At 43.8% G+C, this 25,209-nt stretch overlaps 1 protein-coding gene across 1 annotated transcript in view; it reads right to left on the bottom strand.

Annotated features, from left to right (window-relative positions):
• The window catches only part of LOC118379174 (serine/threonine-protein kinase WNK1-like), a 196,429-nt gene that overhangs the window by 55,579 nt on the left and 115,641 nt on the right, over positions 1–25,209 (bottom strand). The window contains 5 exon segments of the mRNA XM_052503933.1: positions 10–194; positions 2,731–2,802; positions 2,805–3,009; positions 3,216–3,435; positions 13,333–13,421. Of these exon segments, the coding sequence (XP_052359893.1) occupies positions 10–194; positions 2,731–2,802; positions 2,805–3,009; positions 3,216–3,435; positions 13,333–13,421 (771 nt within the window).

The raw sequence follows: 25,209 nt of genomic DNA, 5'->3' as shown, positions 1-25,209 counted from the left end.
GTCACTTACCATGTTCTGCTGTTGGTAGGCATTGAGCTGCTGCTGTTGTTGCTGCAGCTGGGGGGAGGGGGAGGGGCCCTGGGTTTGGCCCTGCTGCTGGGTGGCAGGGATGTTGCTATAGGACATGGTCAGCTGGCCCAGATGGGACTCAGAGAACACAGACGAACCCTGGCCGCTGTCCACCGCTCCGTCAGCTGTAGGTGGAGGAGACAAGAACCCACACAGTGACCAGATGAGAAAGGAGGGGAGAGGGAGGGAGAGAGAGGTGGAAACACACACACACACCTGTTATATATATGAATGAGAGCGAGAGAGAGCGAGCAAGAAATCCAGATCAAGCGAGCCATTGAGAGATATACAATATCAACTACATTGTATTTCTGAATTACAGTGCATTCCCAAAGTATTCAGACCCTTAGAATTTTTCCACGTTTATTTTTTTTACATAACAGCCTTATTTTAAAATGGAGTAAATCATGTTTTCCCCCTCAATGTACACACAATACCCCATAGTGACAAAGCAAAAAAAAATACAAATATCACATTTCATAAGTATCCAGACCCTTTGGCAGCGATTACAGCCTCAGGTCTTCTTGGGTATGACGCTACATTATTGGCACACCTGCATTTGGGGAGTTTCTCCCATTCTTCTCTGCAGATCGTCTCAAGCTCTGTCAGGTTGGAGGGGGAGCGTCACTACACAGCTATTTTCAGGTCTCTCCAGAGAAGTTAGATTGGGTTCAAGTCTGGGCTCTGGCTGGGTCACCCAAGGACATTGAGACTTGTCCCGAAGCCACTCCTGCATTGCCTTGACTGTGTGCTTAGGGTCGTTGTCCTGTTGGAAGGTGAACCTTCACCCCAGTCTGAGTTCTTGAGCGCTCCGGAGCAGGTTTTCATCAAGGATCTCTGTACTTCACTCCGTTCATCTTTCCCTTGATCCAGACTAGTCTCTCAGTCCCTGCCGCTGAAAAACATCCCCACAGCATGATGCTACCACCACTATGCTTCACCGCAGGGATGGTATTGGCCAGGTGATGAGCAGTGCCTGGTTTCCTCCAGACCTGACGCTTGGCATTCAGGCCAAAGAGTTCAATCTTGGTTTCATTAGACCAGAGAATCTTGTTTCTCATTGTCTGAGAGTCCTTTAGGTGCCTTTTTGTCAAACTCCAAGCAGGTGTCAAGTGCCTTTTGCTGAGGAGTGGCTTCCGTCTGGCCACAACCACAAAGGCCTGATTGGTGGAGTGCTGCAGAGATGGTTGTCCTTCTAGAAGGTTCTCCCATCTCCACAGAGGAACTCTGGAGCCCTGTCAGAGTGACCATCGGGTTCTTGGTCACCTCCCTGACCAAGGCCCTTCTCCCCCGATTGCTCAGTTTGGACGGGCGGCCAGCTCTAGTCTTGGTGGTGCCAAACTTCTTCCATTTAAAAATGATGGAGGCCACTTCACTTCCCAGATCTGTGCCTCAACACAATCCTGTCTCAGAGCTCGATGGACAATTCCTTTGACCTTATGGCTGTTTCTTTTGCTCTGACATGCACTGTCAACTGTGGGACGTTATATAGACAGCTGTGTGCCTTTCCAAGTCATGTCCAATCAATTGAATTTACCACAGGTGGACTCCGATCAAGTTGTTGAAACATCAAGGATGATCAATGGAAACAGGATGCACCCGAGCTCATAACAACGGGTCTGAATACTTATGTAAAAAATATTTTGTTTATATTTTTTAAAATAAATTAGCAAAAATGTATAAAATCCTCTTTCACTTTGTTATTATGGGGTATTTTTTTATTTTACCTTTATTTAACTGGGCAAATTCTTATTTTCAATGACGGCCTAGGAACAGTGGGTTAACTGCCTGTTCAGGGACAGAACGACAGATTTGTACCTTGTCAGCTCGGGGATTTGAACTTGCAAACTTCCGGTTACTAGTACAACGCTCTAACCACTAGGCTACCCTGCCGCTCTAACCACTAGGCTACCCTGCCGCTCTAACCGCTAGGCTACCCTGCCGCTCTAACCACTAGGCTACCCTGCCGCTCTAACCACTAGGCTACCCTGCCGCTCTAACCACTAGGCTACCCTGCCGCTCTAACCACTAGGCTACCCTGCCGCTCTAACCACTAGGCTACCCTGCCGCTCTAACCACTAGGCTACCCTGCCGCTCTAACCACTAGGCTACCCTGCCGCTCTAACCACTAGGCTACCCTGCCGCTCTAACCACTAGGCTACCCTGCCGCTCTAACCACTAGGCTAGCCGCTCTAACCGCTAGGCTACCCTGCCGCTCTAACCACTAGGCTACCCTGCCGCTCTAACCACTAGGCTACCCTGCCGCTCTAACCACTAGGCTACCCTGCCGCTCTAACCACTAGGCTACCCTGCCGCTCTAACCACTAGGCTACCCTGCCGCTCTAACCACTAGGCTACCCTGCCGCTCTAACCACTAGGCTACCCTGCCGCTCTAACCACTAGGCTACCCTGCCGCTCTAACCACTAGGCTACCCTGCCGCTCTAACCACTAGGCTGCCGCTCTAACCACTAGGCTACCCTGCCGCTCTAACCACTAGGCTACCCTGTATTGCGGGTAGATTGATGCGATTTCTTATATATTTAATACATTTTTAAATTAAGGCTGTAACATAATAAAATCTGAAGGGGTCTGAATACTTTTCCGAATGCACTGTAAATAAATCCCATCTCTGAGTGAGACGCTGTGCCTCGTCCACCTACATGTCATGGAGATGTTGGCCTGTTGGTACTGCTGCTGGTCCATCTCTGGGTCCTCCTTCTCAGTCTGGGCTATAGGGGGCTGGGGGGGTAACTGACTCTGCTGGGGGATCTGAGGGCCTCTGCTGCCTGTAGAGGATACTGCTGCTTCTGATTCCTCTTCTCCAACTCCTCTCTGACCAGCTGCCTCTGTTCTCTCTTCTTTTGGATCAGAGACACTCGGTCTTTGATGGCCTTGGCCATCGTCTTGTGGTCTCCCTCGCACACATAGCCAGACTCGACCTGTTGGGACAGGAGAAGGAACAACCATGACTAGTCCATCTGCTTTGACAGTCGCCACAACATCTCTCTCAGTGACGAGCTTCTACACCTCTATCCAGCTACCGTTTTCATCGATGTTGCAGTTCTGTTTTTAAAACCACCAGATCAATTACTTATAACAAAAATACATGGTATCAATCGATCCACCGTCCAACAATAAACCGTACCATTTCCTGTGCCACATCTTCGGGGAAGTCCTTGTTGAGGTCGAAGGAGAACTCGATGGCTTCGTTGTCCTTGTACTTTCCCTTCAGCTTCTTGACGTCTTCTATCCTCAGCCACAGTTTGATAGCGATCATCTCCCCATCGTCCTCCTCGGCTAGCTCCACACGCACACCAGTCTCCTCCTGGAAGAACGCATGGCTCAGCAGGATCTTAATGACATATCTGTGGCAGTGGAGGAGGGATGGGGGAAGAGAGAGGGAGGAGAGCGAGGGAGAAGAGAGGGGGACAATAGAGACCGGGGAAGAGGGAAAGAATAGAGAGAGGGGAAGAGAGGGGGGAGAATAGAGAGAGAAGGGAAGAGAGGGAGAAAATAGAGAGAGGGGAAGAGAGAGGGGGAGAAGAGAGAGGGGAAGAAGAGAGAGAAGGGAAGAGAGGGGGAGAAGAGAGAGAAGGGAAGAGAGGGGGGGAAGAGAGAGAGGGGGAAGAGAGGGGAAGAGAGGGGAAGAAGAGAGAGGGGAAGAGAGGGGGAGGGAGAGAAGAGAGAGAGAAGGGAAGAGAGGGGGAGAATAGAGAGAGAAGGGAAGAGAGGGGGAGTTTGATGAGAGAGTTTAGCATTAAGGCCAAAACAGGTTTTATTACATTCAATAAGTTCTGCATGGTGCATGATTAACCTATTAGCCTATTTACAGAGGACATTACACAACTTTAGGCCAGTGTGGGCTGGCCTAAAGGACTGTTATAGAGCTGTGTGCTGACATCCAGTACTATGGCTTAATATCCTATAATAACTACATATATTTACAATCCATAAATTATATCCCATATTAACTATGTACAGTCGTGGCCAAAAGTTGAGAATGACACAAATATAAATTCTCACAAAATTTGCTGCTTCAGTGTCTTTAGATATTTTTTGTCAGATGTTACTATGGAATACTGAAGTATAATTACAAGCATTTCATAAGTATCAAAGGCTTTTATTGACAATTACATGAAGTTGATGCAGAGAGTCAATATCTGCAGTGTTGACCCTTCTTTTTCAAGGCCTCTGAAATCCACCCTGGCATGCTGTCAATTAACTTCTGGGCCACATCCTGACTGATGGCAGCCCATTCTTGCATAATCAATGCTTGGAGTTTGTCAGAATTTGTGGGTTTTTGTTTGTCCACCCGCCTCTTGAGGATTGACCACAAATTCTCAATGGGATTAAGGTCTGGGGAGTTTCCTGGCCATGGAACCAAAATGTCAATGTTTTGTTCCCCAAGCCACTTAGTTATCACTTTTGCCTTATGACAAGGTGCTTCATCATGCTGGAAAAGGCATTGTTCGTCACCAAACTGTTCCTGGATGGTTGGGAGAAGTTGCTCTCTGAGGATGTGTTGGTACCATTCTTTATTCATGGCTGTGTTCTTAGGCAAAATTGTGAGTGAGCCCACCCCTTGGCTGAGAAGCAACCCCACAGATGAATGGTCTTAGGATGCTTTACTGTTGGCATGATACAGGACTGAAGGTAGCGCTCACCTTGTCTTCTCCAGACAAGCTTTTTTCCGGAAGCTCCAAACAATTGGATAAGGGGATTCAGAGAAAATGACTTTACCCCGGTCCTCAGCAGTCCAATCCCTGTACCTTTTGCAGAATTTCAGTCTGTCCCTGATGTTTTTCCTGAAGAGAAGTGGCTTCTTTGCTGCCCTTCTTGACACCAGGCCATCCTCCAAAAGTCTTCGCCTCACTGTGCGTGCAGATGCACTCACACCTGCCTGCTGCCATTCTGGAGCAAGCTCTCTCAACTTTAGGAGACGGTCCTGGCACTTGCTGGACTTTCTTGGGTGCCCTGAAGCCTTCTTCACAACAATTGAACCGCTCTCCTTCAAGTTCTTGATGATCCAATAATGGGTTGATTTAGGTGCAATCTTACTGGCAGCAATATCCTTGCCTGTGAAGCCCTTTATGTGCAAAGCAATGATGACGGCACGTGTTTCCTTGCAGGTAACCATGATTGACAGAGGAAGAACAATGATTCCAAGCACCACCCTCCTTTTGAAGCTTCCAATCTGTTATTTGAACTCAATCAGAATGACAGAGTGATCTCCAGCCTTGTCAACACTCACACCTGTATTAACAAAATAATCACTGACGTGTCAGCTGGTCCTTTTGTGGCAGGGCTGAAATGCAGTGGAAATGTTTTTGGGGGATTCAGTTCATTTGCATGGCGAAGAGGGATTTTGCAATTAATTGCAATTCATCTGATCACTCTTCATAACATTCTGGAGTATATGCAAATTGCCATCATACAAACTGAGGCAGCAGACTTTGTGAAAATTAATATTTGTGTCATTCAACTTTTGGCCATGACTGTATATTTACTATCCATAAGTTATATCCCATATTAACCATGTATATTTACTATCCATAAATGATATCCTATAATAACCATGTATATTTACAATCCATAATTGATATCCTATAATAACCATGTATATTTACAATCCATAAATGATATCCTATAATAACTAGGTATATATACTATCCATAAATTATATCCTATAATGACTAGGTATATTTACAATCCATAAATGATATCCTATAATAACCATTATTTACTATCCATAAATTATATCCTATGATAACCATGCATATTTTACTATCCATAAATATCCTATAATAACCATGAATATTTACAATCCATAATTGATATCCTATAATAACCATGTATATTTACTATCCATAATTGATATCCTATAATAACCATGTATATTTACAATCCATCCATAATATGATATTTACCTATAATAACTAATCCATAATTGATATCCTATAATAACCATGCATATTTACTATCCATATATATCATATAATAACCATGCATATTTACAATCCATAAATTATATCCTATAATTATACCTATGTATATTTACAATCCATAAATGATATATCCTATAATAACCATGTATATTTACTATATTTACTATCCATAAATGATATCCTATAATAACTAGGTATATATACTATCCATAAATTATATCCTATAATGACTATGTATATTTACAATCCATAATTGATATCCTATAATAACTATTATTTACAATCCATAATTGATATCCTATAATAACCATTAATATTTACAATCCATAATTGATATCCTATAATAACCATGTATATTTACAATCCATAAATGATATCCTATAATAACCATGTATATTTACTATCCATAATTGATATCCTATAATAACTATGTATATTTACAATCCATAATTGATATCCTATAATAACCATGTATATTTACTATCCATAAATGATATCCTATAATAACCATGTATATTTACTATCCATAAATGATATCCTATAATAACCATGTATATTTACAATCCATAATTGATATCCTATAATAACTAGGTATATATACTATCCATAAATTATATCCTATAATGACTATGTATATTTACTATCCATTACTCAGACAAATGGCATAATTGAAGCCTCAATGTTACCTCTCAGAACATCTTATCATGTGAGGCTCAGCTGGTAAGTGTGTCACGTTCTGACCTTAGTTCTGTTATTATATCTTTGTTTCAGTATGGTCAGGGCGTGAGTTGGGTGGGCAGCCGGTTTGCTATGTTGGTTTTTGAGTTCGGCCTAGTATGGTTCTCAATCAGAGGCAGCTGTCAATTGCTGTCCCTGATTGAGAATCATACATAGGTAGCCTTCACTTTTGGGTTGTGAGTGTTTGGTCCACACGGTACTGTTTTCGGTTTTGTATATTCACGTCATCGTTTGTTGTTTTGTTCGAGTGTTCTATTATCTTTATTAAAACACATTATGGACACTTACCACGCTGCGTTTTGGTCCTCCGATCCTCCATACTACTCTTCTTCGTCAGAAAACTCTTACAATGTGTGTGTAAGTGTCTTTGGATAAATGTGCATGTCTGCTAAGTTCATTATTATATTAAGGTGATGTTTAATGCATGTCTGAGTAGAATACATGTGCAGCACAGAGTGAGCCAGCGACAGCTAACATGGCAAACAACTACAGGAGCTCTCTCACACACAGAGACACACACACACACACACACACACACACACACACACACACACACACACACACACACACACACACACACACACACACACACACACACACACACACACACACACACACACACACACACACACACACACACACACACAGAGACACACACACACAGAGACACACACACACGTTGGATTCTCTCCGACACACAAAAACATGCCAGTTCATCGATGAATGCAGTGTTTACACCCCCAGTAAGGTGATGGATCATCAGGCCTCTCTGTAAATGTAATGTAGGCCGGCAAGGCACCAACAAAACTAATCAAATCAAATGTTATTTGTCACATGGTAAACAACAGGGTGTAGACTAACCGTGAAATGCTGACTGACAGGTCTTCCCAACAATGTAGAGAGAAATAGAAAGATAATAACACCAGGAATAAATACACAATGAGTAACAATGAGTTGATGTGCAGGGGTACGAGGTAATGACTTGACTATATACCAGTACTGAGTTGATGTGCAGGGGTACGAGGTAATGACTTGACTATATACCAGTACTGAGTTGATGTGCAGGGGTACGAGGTAATGACTTGACTATATACCAGTACTGAGTTGATGTGCAGGGGTACGAGGTAATAACTTGACTATATACACGAGGTACCAGTGCTGAGTTGATGTGCAGGGGTACGAGGTAATACCATGACTATATACACGAGGTACCAGTACTGAGTTGATGTGCAGGGGGACTATATACACGTACCAGTACTGAGTTGATACGACTATATACACGGGTACCAGTACTGAGTTGATGTGCAGGGGTACGAGGTACGATATACATACACGAGGTACCAGTACTGAGTTGATGTGCAGGGGTACGAGGTAATAACTGACTATATACACGGGGTACCAGTACTGAGTTGATGTGCAGGGGTACAGGTAATACCAGTATATACTGGTTACCAGTACTGAGTTGATGTGCAGGAGGTAATAACTTGACTATATACACGGGTACCAGTACTGAGTTGATGTGCAGGGGTACGAGGTAATAACTTGGCTATATACACGAGGTACCAGTACTGAGTTGATGTGCAGGGGTACGAGGTAATAACTTGACTATATACACGAGGTACCAGTACTGAGTTGATGTGCAGGGGTACGAGGTAATAACTTGGCTATATACACAGGGTACCAGTACTGAGTTGATGTGCAGGGGTACGAGGTAATAACTTGGCTATATACACAGGGTACCAGTACTGAGTTGATGTGCAGGGGTACGAGGTAATAACTTGGCTATATACACAGGGTACCAGTACTGAGTTGATGTGCAGGGGTACGAGGTAATAACTTGGCTATATACACACGAGGTACCTGTACTGAGTTGATGTGCAGGGGTACGAGGTATTTGAGGTAGATATGTACATATAGGTAGGGATAAAATGACTAGGAAACAGGACAGATAATAAACAGCAGCAGCAGTGTATGTGGCGTATGTGGGGCGGCAGGTAGCCGATCGGTTAGAGCGTTGGACTACTAACCGAAAGGTTGCAAGATCGAATCCCCGAGCTGACAAGGTAAACATCTGTCGATCCAGTTACAGAGGGAGGTGTTCAGTCCTAATGTCCTGAGCTAGGAGGGCACTAAATGGTGTTGAACGCTGAGCTGTCGTCAATGAACAACACTCTCACATAGGTGTTCCTGTTATCCAGGCGGGAGAGTGCCGTGTGGAGTGCAATAGAGATTGCGTCATCTGAACATCTGTTGGGTCAGTACGCGAATTGGAGAGGGTCCAGAGTGTCTGGGATGATGGTGTTGATGTGAGCCATGACTTCCACAGCATTTCATGACTACAGATGGCTACAGGGCTGCCAAGTGTCTGACATGTCACAAAAAACAGGATAAGAGAATCCCATGTCCTACTCGGATGGGTCCACAGTGTCTCCTGACCCCTCCTGTCTCAGCCTCCAGTATTTATGCTGCAGTAGTTTATGTGTCGGGGGCTAGGGTCAGTTTGTTATATCTGGAGTACTTCTTCTGTCCTATTCGGTGTCCTGTGTGAATCTAAGTGTGCGTTCTCTAATTCTCTCCTTCTCTCTCTCTCTCTCGGAGGACCTGAGCCCTAGGATCATGCCCCAGGACTACCTGACATGATGACTCCTTGCTGTCCCCAGTCCACCTGGCCGTGCTGCTGCTCCAGTTTCAACTGTTCTGCCTTACTATTATTGACCATGCTGGTCATTTATGAACATTTGAACATCTTAGCCATGTTCTGTTATAATCTCCACCCGGCACACCCAGAAGAGGACTGGCCACCCCACATAGCATGGTTCCTCTCTAGGTTTCTTCCTAGGTTTTGGCCTTTCTAGGGAGTTTTTCCTAGCCACCGTGCTTCTACACCTGCATTGCTTGCTGTTTGGGGTTTTAGGCTGGGTTTCTGTACAGCACTTTGAGATATCAGCTGATGTACGAAGGGCTATATAAATACATTTGATTTGATTTGTTACAGGTGGCTAACACACTGTAGGCACCACTGGGTCCACACAGTGAATGCTCTAATGCAGGGCTCTCCGACCCTGCGCCTGGAGAGTTACCCTCCTGTAGGTTTTCACTCCCACCCCAGTTGTAACTAACCTGACTCAGTTTATCAACAAGCTAATTATTATTAGAATCAATTGCGCTAGATTAGGGTTGGCGTGAAAACCTACAGGATGCTAGCTCTCCAGGAACGGGGTTGGAGTGAAAACCTACAGGACGCTAGCTCTCCAGGAACGGGGTTGGAGTGAAAACCTACAGGACGCTAGCTCTCCAGGAACGGGGTTGGAGAGAAAACCTACAGGACGCTAGCTCTCCAGGAACGGGGTTGGAGTGAAAACCTACAGGACGCTAGCTTTCCAGGAACGGGGTTGGAGTGAAAACCTACAGGACGCTAGCTCTCCAGGAACGGGGTTGGAGAGAAAACCTACAGGACGCTAGCTCTCCAGGTACAGGGTTGGAGTGAAAACCTACAGGACGCTAGCTCTCCAGGAACGGAGTTAGAGTGAAAACCTACAGGACGCTAGCTCTCCAGGAACAGGGTTGGAGAGCCCTGCACTAGTGAGTCTAAACCCCTACAACTCATCCAGAACGCCGCAGCTCGTCTGGTGTTCAACCTTCCCAAGTTCTCTCACGTCACCCCGCTCCTCCGCTCTCTCCACTGGCTTCCAGTTGAAGCTCGCATCCGCTACAAGACCATGGTGCTTGCCTACGGAGCTGTGAGGGGAACGGCACCTCAGTACCTCCAGGCTCTGATCAGGCCCTACACCCAAACAAGGGCACTGCGTTCATCCACCTCTGGCCTGCTCGCCTCCCTACCACTGAGGAAGTACAGTTCCCGCTCAGCCCAGTCAAAACTGTTCGCTGCTCTGGCTCCCCAATGGTGGAACACACTCCCTCACGACACCAGGACAGCGGAGTCAATCACCACCTTCCGGAGACACCTGAAACCCCACCTCTTTAAGGAATACCTAGGATAGGATAAAGTAATCCTTCTCACCCCCCCTTAAAAGATTTAGATGCACTATTGTAAAGTGGCTGTTCCACTGGATGTCATAAGGTGAATGCACCAATTTGTAAGTCGCTCTGGATAAGAGCGTCTGCTAAATGACTTAAATGTAAATGTAAATGTAAATGTAGTTTAAATAGCAAACATACTATTATTGTTGAGACCGACCGCATAGTTAAGTCATACATTTCATGCATCGTTAAGTTAACCTCAATCATTAACCTGTCATTCTTCTGGTACTTTAGACAGAGTTGTATATAAATCAGTGTGAAAAAACAAGGCTATAGTCTTGATAACAAACACAGTGAGAATGTCTGCACAGTATGGCCAGCCTTTCCATGCATCGTTGAGTTAACAAACCTCAACCATGGCAACATTAGTATCAAGCACCAGGATAATGACAAAGTGGGGAAAACCCCAAGGCTTTAGTTTAAATAGTAAACATACAGATGATGTTGTTAGACAACACAGTCTTTTTATCCATTGTTCTGTCTAAAACCTCAACCGTGCATCATTAAGGACCCAGAGTGGGGAAAAACATGGCTTGATTATACTTAAGCTAGTGGGAATAACATCCTAGCCACATATTAAAAGCTTTACTGCACTTCTCTTTTCTCAAGGGTGTAGTTTGGTTGTTGTTGCAGGGTGTTGTATGATATTATGTCTATAATACAAAACGCAGACTTTTATTAGAAAGACAATAAAAGACACAGAGATGAATCCTACTAGTAGGAGACAGCATAGATGTATTAAAGATACAGAGATGAATCCTACTAGTAGGAGACAGCATAGATGTATTAAAGATACAGAGATGAATCCTACTAGTAGGAGACAGCATAGATGTATTAAAGATACAGAGATGAATCCTACTAGTAGGAGACAGCATAGATGTATTAAAGACACAGAGATGAATCCTACTAGTAGGAGACAGCATAGATGTATTAAAGATACAGAGATGAATCCTACTAGAGGAGACAGCATAGATGTATTAAAGATACAGAGATGAATCCTACTAGTAGGAGACAGCATAGATGTATTAAAGATACAGAGATGAATCCTACTAGTAGGAGACAGCATAGATGTATTAAAGATACAGAGATGAATCCTACTAGTAGGAGACAGCATAGATGTATTAAAGACACAGAGATGAATCCTACTAGTAGGAGACAGCATAGATGTATTAATACAACCGGCGGCTTGGCGACTAAAAGCACATTTATGCAACGGGGATTTTACCATCTCCCAGTGTTCATGCATTGTTAAACAGTTCACACCAGAGAAAGACAGCCAAGTCACCATCAGTCTTTCCACTGCATCATCAGTAACACATCATACTGGGGATTCATCTGACAACAAATGACCAAATATTGCTTGCATTCCTCCCCCACATTTCATGTTTCAATGCACTGATGCAAAATTGTTGCCCTTAGTTCAAGGACTGGACGGCCTTCATAGTGCAAACACAGTGCAGCATAGCAGAGGGATATATTGATTTGTCAGTTGTGTGTGAGACAGCAGTCTTTCCAGCTCTCACTCATTGACACAATCATTCACTACTCAACTGGCCTCACTGAGTAAAGTTGACCTTCAAATGCAAACTTTAAAAAGACACCCAGTATATATCTTTCACATACTGAGATGTAGTAAAAGATTTCAGAAAAACTCATCAACAAAGCCTTCTAAGGATTGACACGTAGTTAAACATGAAGGCTGTAAATCTTCATGAGAGTGACTAGTAAAACTGATGGACAAAATAAGTGTCCTTCAAAACAAATCATTTTGTTCCCCCTCTAGGCCAGGGGCATTCAAGCTTTTTCAGCAGGGACTCCATTTTTTACAGTAGAATGTCAGGGGACCCCATTATTTTCCCAAAAATCTCTTGCGACCCCATCCCAAATCTAATGACAACCTTAAAAATCAACAAATAACCTTCAATTCATTGGATTTTCAACTCTTATCCAAATGAAAATAAACCAATAAATACATTTATTCCATACAACTGTATCTTTAAAATGATTTTTTCTCTAAAACTTTTGTTTCTTGCCCCATAAAATATTCGGTACTGTTAATTTGTATTTTATTTTGGCGACCCCACTTCAGTGTCACGACCCCGACTTTGAAGGATACTGCTCTAGGCAAAAACTGACACGTAGTCAAGGCAACCATGAGTGACATTCATATTTAAACAGTGATGAGGGGTTTTGACAGACACAGGTAGTTGCCAGCTAGAGACAGTAATACAGGTTCAGTTCCTCTTGTTTTGGTTCAACAGGAACAGAGAGTGGAAAAGGAAAACACTCTGTCCACAAACTGTGGGAGATTTATGTAGCGATTCAGAGTGGCAGTGTGTGTGTGGGGCCTGTTTGTAGGACTAAGTATTCAGGGAGAACTAAGCGGCAGGCTGGCCAAGGCCTTCAGGCCCTCAGACTCTCAGACTCTGAACATCATGTGTGTGAATGACAGATGAAAGGACTAACAGCACCCCAAGGTGTGTGTTTGTGTACAGTACACACGCACACGCTCACACACACACACACCCCCTAGCTCACCTCTCATCTTTGTTCTGGCGGATGCATCCCTCGATGATTTCCTTCACTTCTGGTATGGCTACCTTGTCAAAGCTGGCCGGCTTGACTCCCTGTGGGGGCAAAACACAGGAGAACATTAAATCAATGTGCCAGCTGAAGCATGAGGCCAACAGAGACCCCCATTTCACCTCATTATCGAGCAGGGGGGCGTCTAGTGGAAAGATCAAGGCCAAGGAATCAAGGGAGAGAAAAAGAGGGGGTCTCAGTTAAAAAACAACTTTCAATTCTGGTTGAGTGTAGCAATGGGTCATTTTCCTTACGACAGAGACCATAAAAGTGTGTGTGTTGTGTGTTTTGTGGGCCCCAGTGAGCTCTAAACAGCCAGGGTAACCAGCCGTGTTGATTTAACTCAGGGAGTGTGTGGTGTGGCAGGCCTGAAGCTCTAGCTGAGACAGACTTGGAAGTCTGTCACCGGCTCAGCCCAATGTAGCCAAAGTCTGGCTCGAGACGCTTCAGTAAACCTGGGCCCCAAGCATACCTGGATCAACATAGAAACATACATGTGCACACAACATGCGAGCCCCATTAGCCTACCATACAAACACGTTTTACTGGACAACATAGAAACATACATGTGCACACAACATGCGAGCCCCATTAGCCTACCATACAAACACATTTTACTGGTCAACATAGAAACATACATGTGCACACAACATGCGTGAGCCCCATTAGCCTACCATACAAACACGTTTTACTGGACAACATGCACACAACATGCGAGCCCCATTAGCCTACCATACAAACACATTTTACTGGACAACATTGATCAACATCAGACACAACATTTTCAGAACTCACACCAATACTTTTGCCATCCTTTCAGACGCAGATGGAAGCAGCATCTATAGAACATAAATGACTAAAAGCTCATTTGATTCAAATCAGGCCAAATAAATACTGTATTTCCACCATTCAGCATTTTATCAGATGCACAACCTTTAAAGAAAAAGGTCCTGGTCGGGGAGGACAAATGGTTCTAAGAGTCTTGAAACGCAGGACTTGAATAAAGTCCACATCAAGAGGATCCAGTTGTTGAGATGAATAAGTCCAGCCCAACATCAGGGCAGTGAGATTCAAGGGCAAGTCATCCTCCTGATACCAAGTTGATCCATACAACCTGAACCCAAGGCAAGTCATCCTCCTGATACCAAGTCATTTGTAAAAAATAAAAAAATAAAAAAAATAATTAGGATCCAATTAGCTAACGCCATAACGCTAGCTAATCTTCCTGGAGTCCAACACCAATTAACAAGACATTACAAACCACCACAAAACAAGACTTCAAACTTTCAACAAGTAGACAATTAAAATACCTGACAGGAAACACATTTGACGTTCAGTTGACGCTTTCTATTTCCTGTCCAGTCATATGGTCTATCGCATTAGATGTTCTTTCTATTTCCTGTCCAGTCACATGGTCTATCGCATTAGATGCTCTTTCAATTTCCTGTCCAGTCATATGGTCTATCGCATTAGATGTTCTTTCTATTTCCTGTCCAGTCATATGGTCTATCGCATTAGATGTTCTTTCTATTTCCTGTCCAGTCATATGGTCTATCGCATTAGATGTTCTTTCTATTTCCTGTCCAGTCATATGGTCTATCGCATTAGATGTTCTTTCTATTTCCTGTCCAGTCATATGGTCTATCGCATTAGATGTTCTTTCTATTTCCTGTCCAGTCATATGGTCTAGGTGGATTTACTATTTGCCTGAGAAATATGGATTGGTAAAGAGTTCCATTCAGCTGAGAAATATGGATTGTTAAAGAGGTCCATTCAGCTGAGAAATATGGATTGGTAAAGAGGTCCATTCAGCTGAGATGAATATGGATTGGTAAAGAGATCCATTCAGCTGATAAATATGGATTGGTAAAGAGTTCCATTCAGCTGATAAATATGGATTGGTAAAGAGGTCCATTCAGCTGATAAATATGGATTGGTAAAGAGTTCCATTCAGCTGATAAATATGGATTGGTAAAGAGTTCATTCAGCTGATAAATATGGATTGGTAAAGAGTTCCATTCAGCTGATAAATATGGATTGGTAAAGAGTTCCATTCAGCTGATAAATATGGATTGGTAAAGAGTTCCATTCAGCTAGAAATATGGATTTTCAGACACCATTAGATTGGTAAAGAGTTCCATTCAGCTGATAAATATGGATTGGTAAAGAGTTCCATTCAGCTAGAAATATGGATTGGTAAAGAGGTCCATTCAGCTGATAAATATGGATTGGTAAAGAGTTCCATTCAGCTGATAAATATGGATTGGTAAAGAGGTCCATTCAGCTGATAAATATGGATTGGTAAAGAGTTCCATTCAGCTGAGAAATATGGATTGGTAAAGAGTTCCATTCAGCTGATAAATATGGATTGGTAAAGAGGTCCATTCAGCTGATAAATATGGATTGGTAAAGAGTTCCATTCAGCTAGAAATATGGATTGGTAAAGAGTTCCATTCAGCTAGAAATATGGATTGGTAAAGAGTTCCATTCAGCTGATAAATATGGATTGGTAAAGAGTTCCATTCAGCTGATAAATATGGATTGGTAAAGAGTTCCATTCAGCTGATAAATATGGATTGGTAAAGAGGTCCATTCAGCTGAGAAATATGGATTGGTAAAGAGTTCCATTCAGCTGATAAATATGGATTGGTAAAGAGATTCAGCTGATAAATATGGATTCCATTCAGCTGATAAATATGGATTGGTAAAGAGTTCCATTCAGCTGATAAATATGGATTGGTAAAGAGGTCCATTCAGCTGATAAATATGGATTGGTAAAGAGTTCCATTCAGCTGATAAATATGGATTGGTAAAGAGTTCCATTCAGCTGATAAATATGGATTGGTAAAGAGTTCCATTCAGCTGATAAATATGGATTGGTAAAGAGTTCCATTCAGCTGATAAATATGGATTGGTAAAGAGTTCCATTCAGCTGATAATTGGTAAAGAGTTCCATTCAGCTGAGAAATATGGATTGGTAAAGAGTTCCATTCAGCTGATAAATATGGATTGGTAAAGAGTTCCATTCAGCTGATAAATATGGATTGGTAAAGAGTTCCATTCAGCTGATAAATATGGATTGGTAAAGAGTTCCATTCAGCTGATAAATATGGATTGGTAAAGAGTTCCATTCAGCTGATAAATATGGATTGGTAAAGAGGTCCATTCAGCTGATAAATATGGATTGGTAAAGAGTTCCATTCAGCTGATAAATATGGATTGGTAAAGAGGTCCATTCAGCTGATAAATATGGATTGGTAAAGAGTTCCATTCAGCTGATAAATATGGATTGGTAAAGAGTTCCATTCAGCTGATAAATATTCAGCTGGATTGGTAAAGAGGTCCATTCAGCTGATAAATATGGATTGGTAAAGAGTTCCATTCAGCTGATAAATATGGATTGGTAAAGAGTTCCATTCAGCTGATAAATATGGATTGGTAAAGAGTTCCATTCAGCTGATAAATATGGATTGGTAAAGAGTTCCATTCAGCTGATAAATATGGATTGGTAAAGAGGTCCATTCAGCTGATAAATATGGATTGGTAAAGAGGTCCATTCAGCTGATAAATATGGATTGGTAAAGAGTTCCATTCAGCTGATAAATATGGATTGGTAAAGAGGTCCATTCAGCTGATAAATATGGATTGGTAAAGAGTTCCATTCAGCTGATAAATATGGATTGGTAAAGAGGTCCATTCAGCTGATAAATATGGATTGGTAAAGAGTTCCATTCAGCTGATAAATATGGATTCCATTCAGCTGATAAATAATTGGTAAAGAGTTCCATTCAGCTGATAAATATGGATTGGTAAAGAGTTCCATTCAGCTGATAAATATGGATTGGTAAAGAGGTCCATTCAGCTGATAAATATGGATTGGTAAAGAGTTCCATTCAGCTGATAAATATGGATTGGTAAAGAGTTCCATTCAGCTGATAAATATGGATTGGTAAAGAGTTCCATTCAGCTGATAAATATGGATTGGTAAAGAGGTCCATTCAGCTGATAAATATGGATTGGTAAAGAGGTCCATTCAGCTGATAAATATGGATTGGTAAAGAGGTCCATTCAGCTGATAAATATGGATTGGTAAAGAGGTTTCAGCCATTCAGCTGATAAATATGGATTCAGCTGATAAAGAGTAAAGAGTCCATTCAGCTGATAAATATGGATTGGTAAAGAGTTCCATTCAGCTGATAAATATGGATTGGTAAAGAGTTCCATTCAGCTGATAAATATGGATTGGTAAAGAGTTCCATTCAGCTGAGAAATATGGATTGGTAAAGAGGTCCATTCAGCTGATAAATATGGATTGGTAAAGAGTTCCATTCAGCTGATAAATATGGATTGGTAAAGAGTTCCATTCAGCTGATAAATATGGATTGGTAAAGAGTTCCATTCAGCTGATAAATATGGATTGGTAAAGAGTTCCATTCAGCTGATAAATATGGATTGGTAAAGAGTTCCATTCAGCTGATAAATATGGATTGGTAAAGAGTTCCATTCAGCTGATAAATATGGATTGGTAAAGAGTTCCATTCAGCTGATAAATATGGATTGGTAAAGAGTTCCATTCAGCTGATAAATATGGATTGGTAAAGAGTTCCATTCAGCTGATAAATATGGATTGGTAAAGAGTTCCATTCAGCTGATAAATATGGATTGGTAAAGAGTTCCATTCAGCTGATAAATATGGATTGGTAAAGAGTTCCATTCAGCTGATAAATATGGATTGGTAAAGAGTTCCATTCAGCTGATAAATATGGATTGGTAAAGAGTTCCATTCAGCTGATAAATATGGATTGGTAAAGAGGTCCATTCAGCTGATAAATATGGATTGGTAAAGAGGTCCATTCAGCTGATAAATATGGATTGGTAAAGAGTTCCATTCAGCTGATAAATATGGATTGGTAAAGGCTCTGTATTGGAAAAGAGTTCCATTCAGCTGATAAATATGGATTGGTAAAGAGTCCATTCAGCTGATAAATATGGCTTGGTAAAGAGGTCCATTCCTGTCTGGTTTAAAGAGTGGTTATGGATTGGTAAAGAGGTCCATTCAGTGATAAATATGGATTGGCTTGGAGTTCCATGCTGGTAAATATGGATTGGTAAAGAGGTCCATTCAGCTGTTATGGATTGGTAAAGAGTTCCATTCAGCTATAAATATGGATTGGTAAAGAGGTCCATTCAGCTATGGATTGGTAAAGAGTTCCAACGGGATTTGAGGTTGCCTGTCTGGTTTAGTGGTTATGGCTTGGGTTGCCTGTCTGGTTTAGTGGTTATGGATTGTCCATTCAGCTAGTATGTACTGGTAACGGCTTGGGTTGCCTGTCTGGTTTAGTGGTTATGTGTGTTTCAGCTAGTATGTACTAACAGCCATTGGGTTGCCTGTCTGGTTTAGTGGTTATGAGTGCTGCTAGTATGTACTAACGGCTTAAATATGGTTGCCTGTCTGGTTTAGTGGTTATGCTGTGTTGCTAGTATGTACTAAAATATGGCTTGGGTTGCCTGTCTGGTTTAGTGGTTATGTGTGTTGCTAGTATGTACTAACAGCTTGGGTTGCCTGTCTGGTTTAGTGGTTATGGATTGTGTTGCTAGTATGTACTAACGGCTTGGGTTGCCTGTCTGGTTTAGTGGTTATGCGTGTTGCTAGTATGTACTAACGGCTTGGGTTGCCTGTCTGGTTTAGTGGTTATGTGTGTTGCTAGTATGTACTAACGGCTTGGGTTGCCTGTCTGGTTTAGTGGTTATGAGTGTTGCTAGTATGTACTAACGGCTTGGGTTGCCTGTCTGGTTTAGTGGTTATGTGTGTTGCTAGTATGTACTAACGGCTTGGGTTGCCTGTCTGGTTTAGTGGTTATGAGTGTTGCTAGTATGTACTAACGGCTTGGGTTGCCTGTCTGGTTTAGTGGTTATGTGTGTTGCTAGTATGTACTAACGGCTTGGGTTGCCTGTCTGGTTTAGTGGTTATGTGTGTTGCTAGTATGTACTAACGGCTTGGGTTGCCTGTCTGGTTTAGTGGTTATGTGTGTTGCTAGTATGTACTAACGGCTTGGGTTGCCTGTCTGGTTTAGTGGTTATGTGTGTTGCTAGTATGTACTAACGGCTTGGGTTGCCTGTCTGGTTTAGTGGTTATGTGTGTTGCTAGTATGTACTAACGGCTTGGGTTGCCTGTCTGGTTTAGTGGTTATGTGTGTTGCTAGTATGTACTAACGGCTTGGGTTGCCTGTCTGGTTTAGTGGTTATGTGTGTTGCTAGTATGTACTAACGGCTTGGGTTGCCTGTCTGGTTTAGTGGTTATGTGTGTTGCTAGTATGTACTAACGGCTTGGGTTGCCTGTCTGGTTTAGTGGTTATGTGTGTTGCTAGTATGTACTAACGGCTTGGGTTGCCTGTCTGGTTTACAGGTTATGTGTGTTGCTAGTATGTACTAACGGCTTGGGTTGCCTGTCTGGTTTAGTGGTTATGTGTGTTGCTAGTATGTACTAACGGCTTGGGTTGCCTGTCTGGTTTAGTGGTTATGTGTGTTGCTAGTATGTACTAACGGCTTGGGTTGCCTGTCTGGTTTAGTGGTTATGTGTGTTGCTAGTATGTACTAACGGCTTGGGTTGCCTGTCTGGTTTAGTGGTTATGCGTGTTGCTAGTATGTACTAACGGCTTGGGTTGCCTGTCTGGTTTAGTGGTTATGCGTGTTGCTAGTATGTACTAACTGACCTGAAAATACTGTTTTATTTTATTTTTTAATAAAAAAATAAATATAACGTTCCTAAAGAAAATCAGAAGACTGGATAGTCATTTGTTTTCAACGTGAAGCCATGAGAGATTCTGATGCATTTGGGTGATATTCATACAGATAGATAATCTGGCAGCCCCATTTTGAGTGATTTGGAGCTTTTTGTATACATCTTTCTTTGCTGTAGATGACTGTATAACCGGACAGTACTCTAAGTGTGATAGGACCAGGGACTGACCGTATAACTGACAGTACTCTAAGAGTGATAGGACCAGGGACTGACTGTATAACATATAACTGGACGGTACTCTAAGTGTGATAGGACCAGGGACTGATTCACCTGATTCAGTGTGCTACATGTTACATACTCTGAACATTTTCTTGTAACAGCAACTCCCTTACCCATCTCTGATTGAACCTGAACCCAAGACAAGTCATCCTCCTGATACCAAGTTGATCAATATAACCTGAGCCCAGAAACATTGATGGGAATAGGAGCCAAGAACACAGACTCAAACACGGAGACTAATATAGAAATAACTCAACGAACCAAACTCTTCCTCTTACTACCTCAGTCTCTTCTCTGCAGTAACCCCCCCCATCCGACAGTCGTATAAAAAGAAAAGCAAACTGTCAAAACAGTAGAGAAGAAAATGTTCCAGAGAAAGGTAGAGACAGAAAGAGAGAAAAAGAGATTGAGAAAGAGACTTACCGGGATGTGAGAGTGAGAGACAGGTCCGACAGAGAGAGAGTTGGACTCACTAAACTCTTGTAACCTGGTACATCGAGTTCTGCAGGCTCTGTCCTTTCCAGTTCCCAACACAGTGGCTTCTCAGTCTTTACCAACCCCCCCCTGTCCCTCCAATCTAGAACCTGTGCTTATATAACACACACACACACACACACACACACACACACACACACACACACACACACACACACACACACACACACACACACACACACACACACACACACACACACACACACACACACACCTAGAGATTCCTGGGGCCAAACAAAGTAAGGGATGACAGCGGAAGAGGTAATGGAATTAAGGAGGACCGTATTCCAATAACAGGGTGATTAAAAAGGCCTCATTACGGGTGAAACTCTCACAGTGAATAGAGGTCCATTAAGTCGGTTACATGCTGGTTCCTTTCTGCCCCCTCACAGAACAGCCAACAATGGAGAGAGAAATTAAAAGGTACATTTACAATGCTTTACAAAAGACCAGAGGCAGAGGGAGGGTGGAGAGACTTGATGTGAGGACGGTGTGGGTGGACTCGCTAGGTATGTGAGGGTGAATCCTGTCTTCCAATTAAGTCAAATTGTCACTTAGTCAATGGGGAATCACCCCATTGTGGAAAGAGAAAAGGACTAATTATGATCTTATAAAAGTCCAATACATCAGCTTTTATCTCAATACCAAATCCTTTTTGGGGAACAAATAAGTGCCTTACAGTCATTTGTTTTCAATTAAAATGGTCAAAAAGAAGCAAAAATATAGCTTCTTAGCAAAGAGACATTTCTCAAGCAAGAATATTACTAGAACTTTCTGGGAGTGTTCTGCGTGGGGAGGATTCATTTTTTATTTCTGCCGTTATTGGCAGAGAGGTTTGGAACTCTTTCTTATTGGTCTATTAACTCATTTACCGCATGGTGATGTCACCATGGAAGGCCAAAACTCCATCCCACCAAAACATGCAGAAATGTCAAAACAGCTCTTCATTTTCCAAACAGCTCTTCATTTTCCAAACAGCTCTTCATTTTCCAAACAGCTCTTCATTTTCCAAACAGCTGTTTTTCCAAACAGCTGTTACCCTAAAGGGGCACGATCATCATGTTCTAAATGTCCCAGTATTATTCCAACCTAACGTTCTGACTGCACTCGGCCGTTGACTTGACTTCCCAGCTCTTTATAATTTGGGCGTTAACGTCAGTTCTCAAAGCTGTGCGTTCCTTTTATAATTCACAGTAGAATTCATATATAAACGTATGTTTTTTTAAATTGCTCTTAAGAATCCGTCTGTCCGGTCTGGCAGATTTAAATAGTCCAGCTCTCCAGCAAACAAAGGGATGAAAATACCCCGGACATTATATACAAATGACTGGCCTGGGAGCAAGCTGCTGTGTACCAGATGACTGGACTGGAGGCAAGCTGCTGTGTACCAAATGACTGGACTGGAGGCAAGCTGCTGTGTACCAGATGACTGGACTGGGAGCAAGCTGCTGTGTACCAAATGACTGGACTGGGAGCAAGCTGCTGTGTACCAAATGACTGGACTGGAGGCAAGCTGCTGTGTACCAAATGACTGGACTGGAGGCAAGCTGCTGTGTACCAAATGACTGGCCTGGGAGCAAGCTGCTGTGTACCAAATGACTGGCCTGGGAGCAAGCTGCTGTGTACCAAATGACTGGACTGGAGGCAAGCTGCTGTGTACCAAATGACTGGCCTGGGAGCAAGCTGCTGTGTACCAAATGACTGGACTGGGAGCAAGCTGCTGTGTACCAAATGACTGGACTGGGAGCAAGCTGCTGTGTACCAAATGACTGGACTGGAGGCAAGCTGCTGTGTACCAAATGACTGGCCTGGGAGCAAGCTGCTGTGTACCAAATGACTGGACTGGAGGCAAGCTGCTGTGTACCAAATGACTGGACTGGAGGCAAGCTGCTGTGTACCAAATGACTGGACTGGAAGCAAGCTGCTGTGTACCAAATGACTGGACTGGGAGCAAGCTGCTGTGTACCAAATGACTGGACTGGAGGCAAGCTGCTGTGTACCAAATGACTGGCCTGGGAGCAAGCTGCTGTGTACCAAATGACTGGACTGGAGGCAAGCTGCTGTGTACCAAATGACTGGACTGGAGGCAAGCTGCTGTGTACCAAATGACTGGACTGGAGGCAAGCTGCTGTGTACCAAATGACTGGACTGGGAGCAAGCTGCTGTGTACCAAATGACTGGACTGGGAGCAAGCTGCTGTGTACCAAATGACTGGACTGGAGGCAAGCTGCTGTGTACCAAATGACTGGACTGGAGGCAAGCTGCTGTGTACCAAATGACTGGACTGGAGGCAAGCTGCTGTGTACCAAATGGCAGCCTATTTCCTAGATGGGCCCTGGTCAAATTGTAGTGCACTATATAGGTGGCGTTTGGGACGCAGCCAGTGGAACGGTCACTGAGGGTAACAGTCTGAGGCAGGAGGCTGTAATAAGAGTCGGTCTACAGAGCTGGGAGAACAGAGTGACGGGGGAGAGAGACGGGAGCACGCTGGGTCATTATATACCATCAGCGTCATCCAGACGCGCTCTGGATTGTGTGTGTGTGTGTGTGTGTGTGTGTGTGTGTGTGTGTGTGTGTGTGTGTGAGTAACATGACAAGACATGATTTTCTTGGGTTGCAGCTCTACAGTCACTGACACAGTCTGTCTAAGAGTCAAAGGACTTCATTTTTATCTTCAGTACTTCACATGAAGCCAATTTCTAACCTGACATGATGTATCCACACAACTTTCCTAAAGCAAAATACCTCCAAGAAGTAATGTGATGGATCACTGAGTTGGAGCAACGGGATTGATTCCCAATTGGTCCACTTGGGTACTTCAGCTCACATTGATTCCTCTTAACCACATCCAAGGAAATGCCATAGGTTACACGTTAGTTCCCAGCAGCTAAAATCCATACCAATCTGATAGACGGGTCAAGTATTAATAGTCCTGTATTCCCATGACAAATCCCTACTCTGATCCCACAGGAGAATGGCATGCAGAGTCACAGTGACTGGGGGGGGTCCAGGGAAGCTGCTCCGTCATTATCATAACACAGGATTTACATCTCCCAGACAACCCTGTGTGGTGACCCCTAAAGCGGAGGTCACCCACCACCGCAATCAGCCATGACGGTCAATAAGCACGGTTCCTCACTGACTAGCCGTCTGTCTGTCCTGTACTTAAAAATCATTGGGATTTCCTAAAAACCTCACTATAGACTTCCACTGATGACATGGAGTAATTCTGAGTACATGGGAGCCTGGTTTTGACCAGCAGGGTTATGTAAACACACATCACAATGAAGAGATCAGTCAAAGAGAAGAAAAAAGACCGTCACATCTGTCTGCATGATGAGATCTCATGGCAGTAACACAAAAAGACATTGATTACTTTTCCCATCCATCCGGCCATCCACCCGGCCATCCGCCCGGCCATCCGCCCGGCCATCCGCCCGGCCATCCGCCCGGCCATCCGCCCGGCCATCCGCCCGGCCATCCACCCGGCCATCCACCCGGCCATCCACCCGGCCATCCACCCAGCCATCCACCCGGCCATCCACCCGGCCATCCACCCGCCATCCACCCGGCCATCCACCCGGCCATCCACCCGGCCATCCACCCGGCCATCCACCCGGCCATCCACCCGGCCATCCACCCGGCCATCCACCCGGCCATCCCTACAAGTGTTTCTGATTGCAGAGTTGTGTCGGGTGATTAAAACACCTCCAGGACTATAAGGAGGGATCAAAGCTTAACGGATGAACTGGTGTAAAAGGGAGGGCAGCCCCCAAAACATAGTCCAGCCTCCCCTCAGAGAATGTCTTCCTGTCAGCCCCTGTCCACTAGAATACCAAGCACTAGATGAGGTGACATCCTTCAGCTGCTGTCTACAACTCTCCACAGTCCCCTTTCCAACAGGCCATTATGGAAGCCCTTCACAGCCAACATGAGGGCTGTGTCATTCCTCTCTCCCTCCCTGGGATTCTGTGGCCCCTTAGGATGGACAGGATATCCTGTGAGGAGGAGGGAGTCGGGAACAGAGGAGGGGGGAGCCGGTACAGAGGAGGGGGGAGTCGGTACAGAGGAGGGGGGAGTCGGTACAGAGGAGGGGGAGTCGGTACAGAGGAGGGGGGAGCCGGTACAGAGGAGGGGGAGTCGGTACAGAGGAGGGGGGAGTCGGTACAGAGGAGGGGGGGGTCGGTACAGAGGAGGGGGGAAATCGGTACAGAGGAGGGGGAACAGAGGAGGGGGAGTCGGTACAGAGGAGGGGGAGTCGGTACAGAGGAGGGGGAGTCGGTACAGAGGAGGAGGGAGTCGGGAACAGAGGAGGG

This window comes from Oncorhynchus keta, unplaced genomic scaffold (genome assembly GCF_023373465.1).
Source record: "Oncorhynchus keta strain PuntledgeMale-10-30-2019 unplaced genomic scaffold, Oket_V2 Un_contig_1846_pilon_pilon, whole genome shotgun sequence".
NCBI classification, from domain to species: Eukaryota; Metazoa; Chordata; class Actinopteri; order Salmoniformes; family Salmonidae; genus Oncorhynchus; species Oncorhynchus keta.
Note: the sequence above shows the minus strand (reverse complement) of the source record. Positions and strands in the feature narration are given on the sequence as shown.